A 16,008-nucleotide genomic window follows, 5' to 3' on the forward strand; every position below is an offset into this window, starting at 1 on the left:
AACTAACTTAAATTTTGGTACAATTTCCAGAAAACAATACTTAATATCTTAAGTCATTATGCTTCTTGATTTAATATATTTGTACTGGAAAGCAGGAGGAAAATAATTGTTTGCAGTGTTCATGATGTTTTACAGTTGCTAAAATATAATTTTGTGTTTAAATCAGCAAAAAACAAATGCAAATCTTACTTTAAATGTAATAATTAATATATAAGTTCTAACAATACATGTTTGTGTGTGTGTGTGTGTGTGTGTGTGTGTCTTAAGTGTCATCAAATAATGTTATATAATGTCTTAATAGACTTTATTCTTTCTATTCAGCTTCATCTTAAAACATTTTTTTTTTTTTGTGCATATTCCTGACTGAGATTCTCTGTGACGCAAGTTTAAATGATGGCAATATGTTCAGATTCAGTGTGTGTGTGTGTGTGTGTGTGTGGGATGTTCAGATGAGCCTCCTCTGCAGCTTTACATAATAGCTTCTCAGAGCTTCACAACTCAACTTCACATCACTCCACAGACATCCATCACTGATGGAATCAAAGATCAGTCCACCAACTATCAGATGCTCAGTTGTTTACTGTGTTCAATAAACTGACTGCTTCATAAACTTCCATGGAATTTTTAAGTATGGGAATGATAGTGATGAAAACGTGACACAAAAGAAAACTCTTATATGTGACCCTGGACCACAAAACCAGTCACATGGGTAAATTTTTTGAAATTGAGATGTATACATCATCTGAAAGCTGAATAAATAAGCTTGGTGTGTGGTTTGTTATGATAGGACAATAATTGGTCGAGATACAACTATTGAAAATCTGGAATCTGAGGGAGCAAAAAAATCTAAACATTGAGAAAATCTCCTTTAAAGTTGTTCATTTATGTTCGCGATTGTGCTGCATTCACTCACAAAAACAAATGTTTTATATATTTACGGTGGGAAATTTACAAAATATCTTCATGGAACATGATCTTTACTTAATATCCTAATGATTTTTGGCATAAAAGAAAAATCGATAATTTTGACCCATACAATGTATTGTTGGCTATTGCCACAAATATACAAATATATGCGACTTGTGACTGGTTTTGTGATCCAGGGTCACATATTTGAGCTTCATCACTATCACAACATGAATCAGGTTTGATTGGTAGACTTGGGTTGAATAAAAGACTGTCTCCATAACACTAACTAGATATCAACCCACGTTTCTGCTGTTAATGCAATTAAATACTGTTTAATTTCTACACTGTTTGTGTTCCTTCAGTTGGATGTTGTACTGGAAATGAAATCTGCCATATTTGCTTGTGGAGGAAAATAATGTCTTACAACACTGATGAACACGAACACAGACTCAGACCCTCGGTAGTGAACATCCTGGGCTGTGACGTCTGGAAAAAATGTAAGTCCATTTTATATTTTTTGAGAAATAATATGTGAAATACTTGCATTTTGTATTTTTTTTTTTTTTTTTTGCTTGAAAAATAGTGTTTAATTATTCAAAACACATGTCTGCTTTTGAATGCCTGTCAAAGTAAATATATGCTTTTTTGCAGCTGAATCATGATTGATGTAGTTATGATGTTTAACAGTAGCTTCAGTAACTGACCCATGTACCAGGCAACCCTTGAGCTCTTTTTACAGATGTAGGTCGACTTGTTTTTCTGTGTAATCATTGTTTTTCTTGTAAATTTTAAACATACACTCACCTAAAGGATTATTAGGAACACCTGTTCAATTTCTCATTAATGCAATTATCTAATCAACCAATCACATGGCAGTTGCTTCAATGCATTTAGGGGTGTGGTCCTGGTCAAGACAATCTCCTGAACTCCAAACTGAATGTCAGAATGGGAAAGAAAGGTGATTTTGAGCGTGGCATGGTTGTTGGTGCCAGACGGGCCGGTCTGAGTATTTCACAATCTGCTCAGTTACTGGGATTTTCACGCACAACCATTTCTAGGGTTTACAAAGAATGGTGTGAAAAGGGAAAAACATCCAGTATGCGGCAGACCTGTGGGCGAAAATGCCTTGTTGATGCTAGAGGTCAGAGGAGAATGGGCCGACTGATTCAAGCTGATAGAAGAGCAACTTTGACTGAAATAACCACTCGTTACAACCGAGGTATGCAGCAAAGCATTTGTGAAGCCACAACACGCACAACCTTGAGGCGGATGGGCTACAACAGCAGAAGACCCCACCGGGTACCACTCATCTCCACTACAAATAGGAAAAAGAGGCTACAATTTGCACAAGCTCACCAAAATTGGACAGTTGAAGACTGGAAAAATGTTGCCTGGTCTGATGAGTCTCGATTTCTGTTGAGACATTCAGATGGTAGAGTCAGAATTTGGCGTAAACAGAATGAGAACATGGATCCATCATGCCTTGTTACCACTGTGCAGGCTGGTGGTGGTGGTGTAATGGTGTGGGGGATGTTTTCTTGGCACACTTTAGGCCCCTTAGTGCAAATCGGGCATTGTTTAAATGCCACGGCCTACCTGAGCATTGTTTCTGACCATGTCCATCCCTTTATGACCACCATGTACCGATCCTCTGATGGCTACTTCCAGCAGGATAATGCACCATGTCACAAAGCTCGAATAATTTCAAATTGGTTTCTTGAACATGACAATGAGTTCACTGTACTAAAATGGCCCCCACAGTCACCAGATCTCAACCCAATAGAGCATCTTTGGGATGTGGTGGAACGGGAGCTTCGTGCCCTGGATGTGCATCCCACAAATCTCCAACAACTGCAAGATGCTATCCTATCAATATGGGCCAACATTTTTAAAGAATTTTTTCAGCACCTTGTTGAATCAATGCCACGTAGAATTAAGGCAGTTCTGAAGGCGAAAGGGGGTCAAACACAGTATTAGTATGGTGTTCCTAATAATCCTTTAGGTGAGTGTATATGGGCCAGATTTACTTAATAGGGCAAATTAGCGGGTGTGTGAAAGTTCTGCTACTGCTTGACAATGCACAAATTCAATGTCGTGTCAGATGCAAAAGTCATTCTGGCTATAAATAATGGTGCAAATGCCACTACTATGGTTGCATTTTGGTCCACTTTTTATTCCCTTCCCTCGCTACCTTGTTCTTGGAGATAACGTCTGGAACGCCACTTAAAATCCCCATGAATCCCCACTTAAAATCCCCATGAAATCAAAATCTAAGTTTTTTTGGCTTTTAGGATGAATATAATAGACTTACTGTTATCTATAAGCTAGTGTGCTCCAAAACGATGACAGAATTGACCTTCATATGATTGAGTCGCCGCAGACCATTCAGATCGAATTCGGACCCATTTGAATGCTGTATTTTAAAGCGATATGGAGGAGATTAGGAGGAGAAACGGTTAGAGATTAGGAGGAAACTGCAGCTTTAAGGAGCTCAACGGCTCTGGCAGAGCTGTGATATAAATGAAACAATATAGAATATTTTATAAAATGGAGGAGCTGTTCGATATGTCCCGCCCTGTCCTCCTGTTTCAGTGGAAATTAATTGAACAATGCTGCGCGTTTCAAGGCACTTTTGTGGGCCTTTAAAGTCGGACATTGACCTCTGAACTCTGGGTACACTGATCAACCCCAACCTCTGAGAGACACAAAGTCACTTCCAAGATATGTATGTCCTGCTTCCGTAAAAACAAACTTTAACATTAGATATTAAGTTTATTTAATAATAACTTCGTTTTTGCTTTTCGTCAGCTGTTTTCAAAGCAATTTTATTGTTTTTATTCAGTTTTTGCCATAATTGACACAAAAACACTACATGCTGTAGCTGTGTCCTGGCGACATCATGTGGTCAACATGTGAATGTGACATAGGCTACTCACTGAGGTCTGAAGTGGGATATTTTATTTGGGATATTCCCATGTCCAACATCGTCTTGTAGGCCTATGTAGAGTCTTGCATTCGGAGTTGTGTGACATAGAAATGAATGAGAAGTGTCGTGAACCGAATCCTACCTGCCGTGAAATTGTCCGTGACTTCTCTTATAATAGGCTACAGTATTTTTTTGGTGCAAATATTTAAGAGCAAACATGTTAAAGACTAGCCGATGGGCTGTCTAGTCATTAAATGATAAGCTATTTCCTCACAAAAGTGTTGTATTCGTGTAGTGAAGCCTCTCCTCCATTGGCATCCATTAAAAAAACGGCCTCTTGTCTCCTTCCCTGCTACTGTTATTACGATTTTTTTCGGCTAACAGCACCAAATGTTGGGCCCCGGTCACACAACCAAGGGGTAGGCCCCTCACAACACCAATATATATCAATATATCTTCGTGCCCCCCCCCCCCCTCCCCCCCTCCCCCCTTTCGCCAAGGGCCCGTTACTCAGTTCCACTATTACCCCGTCTGACGCCCCTCCTAACTACACGCGAAGCGCGAAATAAGGTTATTTTCCATGTTAATCAGAGTTTTTGTCCTATCCAGCCGCGACGGCGACACACGACGATTCTATTTTAGAAACGGTTTCTATTTTTCTGCGACGTCGTGGCTGAAACAACAAACACAAAATGTGGCAACGATTATCTCAGGTACTGTAGTTTATGTGCTTTATTTAACGTTAAAATCGTGTAATGTGACTTTGAATAACATTTAGTGCTCCAGCTTTGTAGCTGTAAAAGCAACAATGGATAATTCACCTCAGATCTTGAAATTAAACAAATGGAAACAAGAACGTTCAAACTGTGAACAAACAAGTGAATTATTTGACAAAGATTGTTTTAGTAACTCATTAGCCTATGTATTGAATAATGTTTGAATGGTGTAATATTTGTGAAATTGATTATGCAGCCTACATCCATTTTCTTGCGAGTGCCGTCAAGATACTCTCTGGTGCCGTGCACTCGCCGCAAGACTCCGCCCACACGCTGTTCTGGTTGGCTGTGGGTTTTGATTGATTTCGATGCATCTCGCAGTCGCGTCTAGTGTGGACAGACAAATTATTTGTCGCTGGAATCTTAGCGTCTGGTTAGGACAAGGTGTAAGGTTACAGGTTTGCCTCCATGGTTTTGCCACTACCTCGTTCAAAATCGAGGGGTCGGTGGTCTGTCCAAAAAAACTTCCCTCATCCACTTGACGAAGTTTGCGGCAAATCTTGATGAATCCCCGGTGGCGGGTATTCCCACAAGAAGTGCGTAAACTGTTAATCTGGCCCATAATGTTAAAATCTTGTGATGCTTTCGAAATTTATGTCAGGTTTAAGTCGATCAGTAAATGCAATTACTATGGAAGTCTAAGGGGATTTAGACATTGCACTGGGATTAATGCAATTATTTGTTTTAATGCTCACATGGCAAACTAAAAGTCCAAAATACTTAGTATCAAGTCAAACTGTTTAATGAACACATACAACCATCAGTTGTGACCACATTACACAATATTAAGAATAAAACAATCTGTCATACAATACAATTAAATTGATCAGATGTTCAGCATATGAAGAAAATTTTTACAGATACTGGTGTGTTTCTGTGCTGGTTTCCAGTTACAAAACTGACAAAAATCACCAATATTTATTTGCTACACTACACAGATTTAAACAGTCTGTCAATAGTATAAAAAATTAAAGGCAATTGACTGTCGAGCCGCCAGTCAAAGACTGCACCAATTTTAATACCAAAGCCATTGTCAATGTTTTACTGTGCAAATTATGAATTTCATTTGCAATTACAGGGAATACATTATAAATCTACACTGTACAAAACAACGTCATCATACCATTGATAAATACTTATCCTGAGACCTGGTGCACAAAAACATCCTTCTGATAATCTGCCGTGTTTATGTAACAATGATTACGGACAGTTTGTGCTGTTCAACACTATATGAATTATGTGTGGATGAATGCAATAGTGCAAAAAATTCTCTTCATATTTATCATACTTTAAAAACCATTCCTTCTGAAAACAGTCAGGATTGTAAATGCAGGAATTCAGTTTCGGCACAGGAATGTGAAACATGAATAAACATGGAAGTGTTCATTTTTACAGCAAATATAGAATAATTAAGAAATTGTGGTAAAACAGCAGTGTAATGGATGAATCATTAAACCTGCTAAGAACATGTCCTTCATATTTCACTCAAAAAAATTAAATAATAATAAAACAAAACAGATATTTATAGGATCATTAAGAAATTGTGAAATTGTCATGCAGTTAAGCACATTTCTCCAAATATATTAATATTAATATAGTCATTATTGTAATGCATCAGTATATTTTAGTTTTGAGTTCTGTAATTCTCAATTCTCAATACTGTAATACAGTAATTTAAAAAAATACTTTACAGAATAAAACAGTATATTGCAGCAAAGATATAGAAATGTAAAAATTACAGTTTACAATTTATTAAAATCAGCATATAGCCAGTTCAACAAATACTACCATGATGAATATAATTGTGCTTAAAGGGATAGTTCACTTTGAAATAAAATTTTGGTATGTTTTAGCTTACCTCAAGGGCATCCAAGATGTAGGTGTCTTTTTTTCCGCAGTAGTTTAAATTTTGATATTTTTAGGTCAAACCGTTCTTGTCTGTCAGTCATATAATGCAGGTCTATGGTCACTGTCTCAAAGAGTATCCACAGAGTCCAAATTAAAACAATTCCCCATCGTCCAAATTAAACAATTCCCCATCGTAAGTACACATTGATGGCCCTAAGACACGAAACGAGCGGTTTGTGTGAGAAAACGAACAGTATTTATATCGTTGTTACCTCTTGAACACAGCCGCGTCCAAATGATCTGAGGGCGCGGGCGGGTATAGATATATACACTAGATGTCGCTTGGCTACGGTTTCGTTCCAATGAACTGCAGTAGCGAAGGCGACATCTAGTGTATACTCTATACCCGCCCGCGGGCGGGTATAGATATATACACTAGATGTCGCTTGGCTACGGTTTCGTTCCAATGAACTGCAGTAGCCAAGGCGACGTCTAGTGTATATTTCTATACCCGCCCGCGCCCTCATATCATTTGGACGCGGCTGTGTTCAAGAGGTAACAACGATATAAATACTGTTCGTTTTCTCACACAAACCGCTCGTTTCGTGTCTTAGGCCATCAATGTGTACTTACGATGGGGAATTGTTTAATTTGGACGATGGGGAATTGTTTTAATTTGGACTTTGTGCATGCTCTTTGAGACAGTGACCATAGACCTGCATGAAATGACTGACAGACAAGAACGGTTTGACCTAAAAATATAAAAATTGAAACTACTGCGGAAAAAAAGACACCTACATCTTGGATGCCCTTGAGGTAAGCTAAAACATACCAAAATTTTATTTCAAAGTGAACTATCCCTTTAATCATGATAAAAAATATCACAATGTAAAAAAAACACACAAAAAAACAATAATACTTAATATGCTGCATTTTTTTGCTTTTGATTTTGAGGTAAAATATGAGACAGATATTTCTTGACAGATTTTGAGATTCGTCCAAACACATCGTAAACATGTTTTTATCGTAACTTCTAAAAGTCTAAAAGAAGGTCTGTCAATGTTTGGCAACTTTTAGCATTAACTTAAAGCAACTAGTCTTAAAAACTGAAATGAATTAAACTGGAGCGAGAAGCAGGTAAAATGCGAGGAAAGCGTCAAATGGGCAAACCGTGTTCTGCATGGATGGCGCAGAGATCAGCCGATAGCTGGCGTTGCTTTGCATATCTGCAGTTATGGCTGCTTCCTCTTGTTTTTGGCGGTAACCGCACTCGGTTGAGATGAGCACATTAGGTTCCCTCAGCAGTGTCCGGTCCCTGTGGTTTGCGTTTCCTCACTGAACTCTCTGCTGACGGCATCTGCTCACTGCCACTGCCTGCTCCGTCTGTCATCACTCCTTCTTCTTCAGTCGAGTCGTCTCCAGACACTCTCTCACTCTCGTTGTCCAGGTCAGACGTGTGTTTCTCCTCCACCTCTTCCTCTGACACTTCCTCTTTCACAATCACAACTGCAGAGGTACAAAGATTAAAATGATTCATTGTAACAGGGAAACGGCTCTCGACTTTATTGACCAAGTATAGTAAGTTGCACTTACAAGTAGAGCTGGGCGTTACTATTGAATATGCACAATATATTTACAATGATTTCAAAATATAGCAACAATATTTCCATCTGTTCATCAGCTCAAAGTGTCAATTTCAGTGAATCGATCACTCAGTGTGCATTTAATATATATACATATATATATATATATGAAGAGTTCAGATGCAAAAGCCTCTAAGTGCCATCTGAAATTTTCTTCTAGAATGATCATTTTTATCAAGCTCGTATATTTAAGTTCAGTAATTTCACTTAAATAGCAATGAAAATGACCTATTAATTGTCATTTAAGTGAAACTACTGAACTTAAATATATGTGCTTGATAAAAATTATCATTCTAGAAGAAAATTTCAGATGGCACTTAGAGGCTTTTGCATCTGAACTCTTCATATATATATATATATATATATATATATATATGTTTGACTTAAGTACAAACTGTAGTGTATACTGCAAAAAATAAACAAATAAAATGGTATTTTTTTACCCAGTATAAATATCTAAACATTATTAAATCAAGATACATTTACTTGTGAAGCAAAATATTAAAATATTAAGTCTTGTTTTCTAAAAAAAGTATAAAAATTAAGTGACTTTTTCCTTAAAACAAGAAAAAATCTTATCACAAAAACTTATTTTCCCTTTGAATTATGTAATTTGGCAGATATTGTTTCTTTCTTTAAGCTTAAACTTTATTTAAACTACTTATTTATTTATTTTTATCTTTTTGTTCTTCCAGAAAACAAGAATTAATATCTTATGTATTTTCATTTTTAAATAAATGTATCTTGATTTAAGAAAGTGTTATTTTCCAGTACAAATATACACAAAGAAAATCATAATCAGTGAATATTTAAAAAAAATAAAAAATAGTATCACTTTACATAAGGGATTCATTTGTTAACATTAGTTAAATACATTGGTTAACATGAGCTTACATGACACTTCTAAGGCAATTGTTAATTGCAACATATACTAATACTTTATTAAAATCAAAAGCTGTATCTTTTCATATTTATTAAACCTGAGCTAACATGATCTAACCATGAACAGTTGTATGAATAAATACTGTAGCAAATGTATTGCTTATTGTTAATGTCAATTAATGCATTCAGTCAAGAAACTCTAGAGGGCGCAGGATGATACGCTCTTTACATACAGTCTGCCAGCAATCACATCATTAGCGCATGGCACAAGCTGATTGGCCTCTGCTGATCCTGCAGCCAATGAGATTACTTGCTCAACATTTGAATAGTCTGTTCATTGTTTGCTGTAATCTAGTCCTGCAGCAACTACCAGAGTTCCTCTGAACCCCTCCACCTCCCCAGCTCCACCTGCCTAGATCTGCTACAGGATTCATATGTTTATCATATCTTACATGCTCACAGCAGTGTGTGTGTGTGTGTCTTTTAGCATAAGCATGTCCATCCTTACTCTGGAGCAGCAGCAATAATCAACAGAAGCATAGCAGATCTAATCCGCCAAGATCAAATACATTAACTATGGCATATTCAATAACGTGCTAAAACCACTGCGAAAGTTGAACTATTGTTAACTAATGGGACCTTATTGTAATGTGATACCAAAAATAGCATGCAATATATAATGATAAAAGCCAAACAGCAGTGTGATATTCATGCAATATAGAAATTGCAACATCTGTAAAAACATTTTACAGTCAATAAAAGCAAAGTAAGTAATAAACGTGCTTCTAATCTCACCTGTTTTGTCTTCTCTATGCTTTGGTCTGGATGGCCAAATGCAGTCAGCGATCAGAACCAGCATCTAATCGAGATATTTACCATTAGATGGAGTCATTATTCCAAACCCACAAGAGGAAGTTCACTTTCAAAAGTTTGATCCACTACATGCGAGAACCACCCACAGTATCCTCAAAAGAGCCGCAGAATCGACTAGTATTACGCAACTCAGTTGTATAATGTAGGAACATCTTTATTTCAACATGCATTATATAATTCCTTCTGCAGCAAATCATCATGTGTCTGTACGTGCGATCTGCTTCATAGAGCGCTCGCATTAGATGAAGTCAAGTGCACTTTGTTGGGTCCCTTTGGTAAACGGTCTTTTTAGATCTGTACCACGGATGGTCCGTTTGCAGGAAGATTTATGCATGAGATACTTTCATGCATAGAGTCAAGTATATCAATTTATGCTTTAAACATGAATAATACATTAACCCATCTAAACTGTGAAAATGATGTTTTTAGACTTACCAGGCCGAGTATCAGTCCCATAAATAGTGTGATGATGGCAAATATCACATAAGAACCCCAAGAAGGAATGCCGAGAGCATTTGTCAGGTACGTGTGGATTTGCTGTGTTAAATGGACAAAAAAGGGATATATTCAATATACGTAAAATATATTTTTTTCATAAAATAAAGCTCCATTAAGTGAATGAAAGCGTAAAGCACCAAAAAGGACATAAAAGTAGCAGTAACACTTTACAATAAGCTCACATTATTTAACATGCATTGAGTAACATTAACAATATGCAATACATGTGTTACAGTATTTATTAATCTTTGTTAACATTAGTATAAAAATACAACTGTTCATTGTTAGTTCATGACAGCTCAGGTCCATTAAATTAAATGATATAGTACATGTTGAAATTAACATTAACTGAGATTTATAAATGCTTTAGAAGTATTTTTCATTGTTAGATCATGTTACGCTGGAAAAAAAAGTCTCACTCAATGTCTTTTTTTCCCCCGGTACAAATATCTAAACATTCTTAAATTAAGATACATTCACTCAAGAAGATAATGAATCTTGTTTTCTAAAAAAATTATCAAAATGAAGTGAAACTTCTTGCTTAAAACCAGAAACAAGATCTGCCAGTGGAGTCATCTCGCTTTCCCTTTGAATTAAAATGTATTTTTCTGACCCCATTGGCAGATTTTTTTTTATTATTATAACCATAAACTCTGTTAGCATACAGAGCTTATCTAAGCATAAACAAGTAATTATGGTGATATGTTTTTCAGAAAACAAGACTTCTTCAGTCTTATAAATGTATCTTGATGTAAGACATTAAATAAATAGAAAACTATTTTTGCAGTGCATATCAACTGTTAAATTATTCACTAGTAATAATTATTAATGTAAACAGGGTTTAAATTAAACGCCCGCCAACCCGCCAAATGCGGGTAAAAATCAACTGTATCGAGTAACGCTGTAAAATCACTGGCCAATTTGGCGTGTTACTTATTATGTTCACTCGCTTTGCTGGAGAAGTTTGTGTAAGCCAAATCTGTGCAGATTTAGTGCAAATACTCCACTCGTGATTCATCATGATATATTAAATACAGCGTATTACTCAGAATCTGCTCATATCTGGCTGGCTTGAACACACACGTCACTACACAACAAATAACGGCACGCTTGTTCATTTATATTGAAGCAATAGCGAAGATTAAAAAGCGTTTGCTTAACAGAAATTTTAGTTATTTTACAACATCCTAAAAAATGTTGATGATCTTTGTACTGTATTGATCTGTCCACCAAACATATTTTTGGTGATGAGGATCGGTGAGTGAAAAAGTTAATTTCAAACCCTGAATATAAATATTAAAAGTAGTGCTCTATGTCTCAAGTGTTTTGCTGCAGACTGGGAAATTGATGCATCAGTATAGTTATATGATATTTTTATGGTGTTTTTCGTCCTTTTTGGACCAGCGTAAACATCTTTCAAATATATTATTTTGTGTTCCATGGGAAAAATGAAGCCATAAGGGATTAGAATGAGCAAATGATGCCAGAAATGTTTCTTACTCGGATCCACACGGAGAGACGAAACAGATTAGCCATTCCTGACATTCTGTAAAAGAAGAAAATGTTATATCCAGAATTTCATTATGCAAACACATCAGCTCTTTTGCAGACAGGAAAGGCTTTATTTACAGAAGAGAGGATGGTGACTTCCATCCTGGCACCGGCTCAACCGTCGCCCACTTTCTGTCCACAACATAAGCTTGGATATCCTCAATAGTCCGCGATGAAACATACTTGCGGAAATTCCCATCTTTAGCGCTGTGGGTGAGATGGGTTTTTCTGTTATACTACAGTGAAATACATTTGCACTGTTTTAAGTTTTAAAAAATGGAACCTGAAAGAACATTTTAAGCGAGTCGTGAAAGCGAGTTTTGTAACATAACACCAGAGGGAATATAAATTCAGCCATCTGAGGACTTACTGAAAAATAGTCGGCAGTGTTGTAACCAGAAACCTCCCACTCAGACCTGCAGAACAAAAGAAGAGAGGACGGATGTATTGATGCAGAAATGCAAGCACATCCTATACTGGGCGTAAAATTCCCTTCGGCATGGGAAGGCGGTGTACGGTCTATAGCGGAGCTGAAATATGAGGAAAGCCTGACAGCTCTCTGACAGCGAGACACAGTAAAAGGCGTTTTCTCTGAGATTTACAGGAGAAACACCATCCAGACCCGCTGAAGGTGGAGGAACAAGACGACATTTGCATCATTAGTGGCTTAAATTGTCTTTAAATTGTAATTGTGTTCAAAAGGGAATTGTCTAAACCGGTCCGGATATAATGGGGATCTATCATGTTATTTCACATGTTCCTCTTTCTTTAGTGTGTGATGTTGCTGTTTGCGCATGAAAAAGCTCCAGTTCTTCTCTATATCAGAGTCAGTGTTTCTGAACTCCTGAAACGCCTCCATTGTAGTCTCGAGTTTCTTCCGGGGACGAACACGTCACAATATTCCTCATTTAAATAATTCATACGCAGAATAAAGGGGCGGGGCCTGGTTGAGTTAGTTAGTAGTGTGTTAAACTGGCAGTTATGGAAAGGGGCGGGACATTTCCCAAACACACTCGAAGCGCTCGACCAATCACAACACACTGATCCAGCCGACCAATCAGAGCACAGTGTGCTTTTCAGAAGGAGGGGCTTCATAGAGAGAAACAGAGCGTTACTGACAGACTGGGAAGAGAGGAGCTGCAACAATGGAGAATATGAGGAACATAATGTGTTGTGAGTCCAAAAACAGAATCAGCACTTTGAAAAAGGGCATACTAGGGCCTCTTTAATATTAAAGGCTTTCGTCTGCTTATGATGTCACTCAATGATGGTACACAACAAACATGGCTGATAATAACTGCAGTAGGAATTCAATTTAGTGACATCAGTCATGTTTAAAGCACAACTGTATTAGAGTTAATTTGAGCCACATGACAGCTCTTAAAGCGAGTCAGTAAAGACTAAAGAGCTGTGTGTGTGTGCAAACAATCCAGCAGTGTTCCTTCCTTCTGAAACGCCAGACACACTGCAGATGATCAAACCATGAGCAAACCAGGCATTCACACTCGAGGCATTCACGAGGCATTCACGCGCAGAATTACTGTCAACTCAACAGCTCTGAATGTGGCTCACTCTGTTTGATAGTGTTAGCTTTTGTTTTAACTCAACTGTTGCATAATGTGAAGATGTTTTTGCATTGATGTCAGACGACTTGTATAGGTGTAGTTAAGCAGTACTACATGTACTTAATATAGTAATAACAGTAAATGATGCATAATTACAAGTAACTAACTCTAAACCAAACCCTAACTGTAACTCTATAGTAAGTACATGTAGTTAATAAATATAAGTAATTACAATGTAACTACATCACCTTAAAATAAAGTGTATTCAAATAATTTAATTCACTGGATTAGCCAATTTATATGCATTACCATATGGTTACTTCATATAAAGTAGCCAAATAAATATTTTGTTTGCATGCCATAAAATTTTCCATACTGTTTTTTCACACTGCCAATAAGACAGAAAGATGGCTAGTCAATCAGACCTGGTTGTTGAGTAACGTCCACCCTGCCCACTGATATGCCTAGACTTTCACTTTGTCTTCCTAGATTGTCCCAGTCTGCTTGTAAATGTTGGCACGCCGGGCACCAAGGCGCATAACTGTAATAAATCACATGAAACAGAGCAGCGATTCATTTGCATGCATGCATAAATAATACAGGCTATAATTTCACTTCCTGCATACTGGATGTAAATGTGGGCGTAACCCTGATGATGTGATCATGTTCACTGTAGGCCGGTATAAACACAATAACATCCACAATATTTGTGCATATTAATATTTGTAGATGCTTAATGCATAACATGACGATTTGCGCTTATTTACATGTATAGTATTGCAGCAGAGTTTATAAACACTTCCGGTTGCAGCTCAGCACGTACTTCACTGCATAACAAACATTGTTATTGCTATTATTTCGACACACTACAGTAAACTGATACATTGTTGCAGCACGGCAGATCAAAGCGTCATAGAATCGCGCGTTGGTGATCTGATCACCGCATCTCAATGATTCACACTAGAATCCTGCCGAGATCACACACACACACACACACACATACTCACAATTTGATCATCCACTCGCCCTGCAGAATGAGCGTCCAGTTCGCATCGGCCACTGTCAGCACATGAGTATCCTCCGTCTGAGCGTTTACACGACACACGAGCAGCAGAAATACAGCAGAGATACACATGAAACATGAACTTCTGCCATATTCATATTCCTGCAGTTCAGCGCGTGTCAGTCCCGCCATATTGCCGCTGCAGGAGCACATGATCCAGCAGAAGCAGGAAATACAGCAGCAGAAGCACAACTCGACAGATGTGCAGGATTATACGCGCTTCTGCGCACACACACGAGCCTACACACACTATACTATTATATACACATTCATCTTTATATTGTTGTTAAATAATAATTCAATTAAAAAATGTACTATATTATTATTATTACTACTACTATATTATTATTATTATTATTATTATTATTATTATCACATGTATTATTACAATATTATTACACTCCAAAAACCACTTGCACAGTGTTATATATTTTTTTTCAACTATGTACTTCCATTATTCTAAATGTTTCCAAACATTTGTAAATTCAGAGAAATTCACAATTTTAAAAAGTGCCAGTCCCTGTTCAGTGTCGCCTGTCAATGATGTAATATCTGCGTTATCCCTGGTTTCCGCTCGTACTGCCATAGTAACCATGGCGAACGTCTAGCGGCGCGCTCACGCTATTGTTGTTTCGTTCAAACATTATGGACCATGGCAAGCAGACTTTGGGACAAAAGGAGAAATAAAACGATGATCAATATCGGCGTGCCGTTTTCAAGATGCCGAGAGCTAGCGTCCGCGGCTAACTTCAACTTGACAGAGATGCCGCTCTTGCATGTACTTTATTAGACAGGTGAGCAAATGTACATAAAAAACCTCAATTTTATATAGCTCAACATAATGAAATGTTAGAATATGATCAGTATGTTATTCTAATGTTGATCTCGCATGTGGCGCTGATATCCGTCTCTCATTAGCAATCACACTCAGCTCTCACTGCTTCACACCACAGTCATGTTAAAAACATCAATGTTTTCACTCATCCATAAACATTATTAGATCCATCAGCATGACAGCAAGTCCCATCATTCCGCTTATCACTGCGTCATCAACCTACGCCTTTGTTATTGTAAGAGGTTAGCGACCCTTAGCGACGAAAATAAACAAAACATATTTTAGCTTTAATATATATAAAAAAAAATATAAAAAAATAAAAACATATATATATATATATATATATATATATATATATATATGACAATTTTTATTTTTATTCATGTAATATAATACAAAAAATACTCTCTGTTAACCAGGAGCTCTTAAAGGTTTTAATTTGATGGCTGATCTATTTTGGTGATTTATATGAGTGTTTGTTAATGTGGCAAGAAACCATTCTGTGTCTACAGTATATAACTATAGGCTTTACAATAGTGTTCTCAGAAAAACCTATTTCAGGGTGTGTTATCTAATCTAACCCACACACTATGAATTAGGGATGGATTTCACCAAGTTACGTTATTTCCTCTATGTGAG

At 37.1% G+C, this 16,008-nt stretch overlaps 1 protein-coding gene across 1 annotated transcript; it reads right to left on the reverse strand.

Annotated features, from left to right (window-relative positions):
• Positions 1 to 7,410: 7,410 nt before the first annotated feature.
• tmx4 (thioredoxin-related transmembrane protein 4) lies at positions 7,411 to 14,698 on the reverse strand. Its single transcript, XM_084096702.1, has 8 exons — positions 14,479 to 14,698; positions 13,897 to 14,012; positions 12,277 to 12,322; positions 11,985 to 12,113; positions 11,856 to 11,901; positions 10,293 to 10,394; positions 9,780 to 9,843; positions 7,411 to 7,965 (listed from the first exon to the last, which is right to left on the reverse strand). The coding sequence occupies exons 1-8, from the start codon at positions 14,685 to 14,687 to the stop codon at positions 7,748 to 7,750; spliced, it is 930 nt and encodes a 309-aa protein (XP_083952828.1). The 5' UTR covers positions 14,688 to 14,698; the 3' UTR covers positions 7,411 to 7,747.
• Between the last annotated feature and the right edge of the window lie 1,310 nt (positions 14,699 to 16,008).

Source organism: Abramis brama (genome assembly GCF_963993115.1).
Source record: "Abramis brama genome assembly, chromosome: 21".
NCBI lineage: Eukaryota > Metazoa > Chordata > Actinopteri > Cypriniformes > Leuciscidae > Abramis > Abramis brama.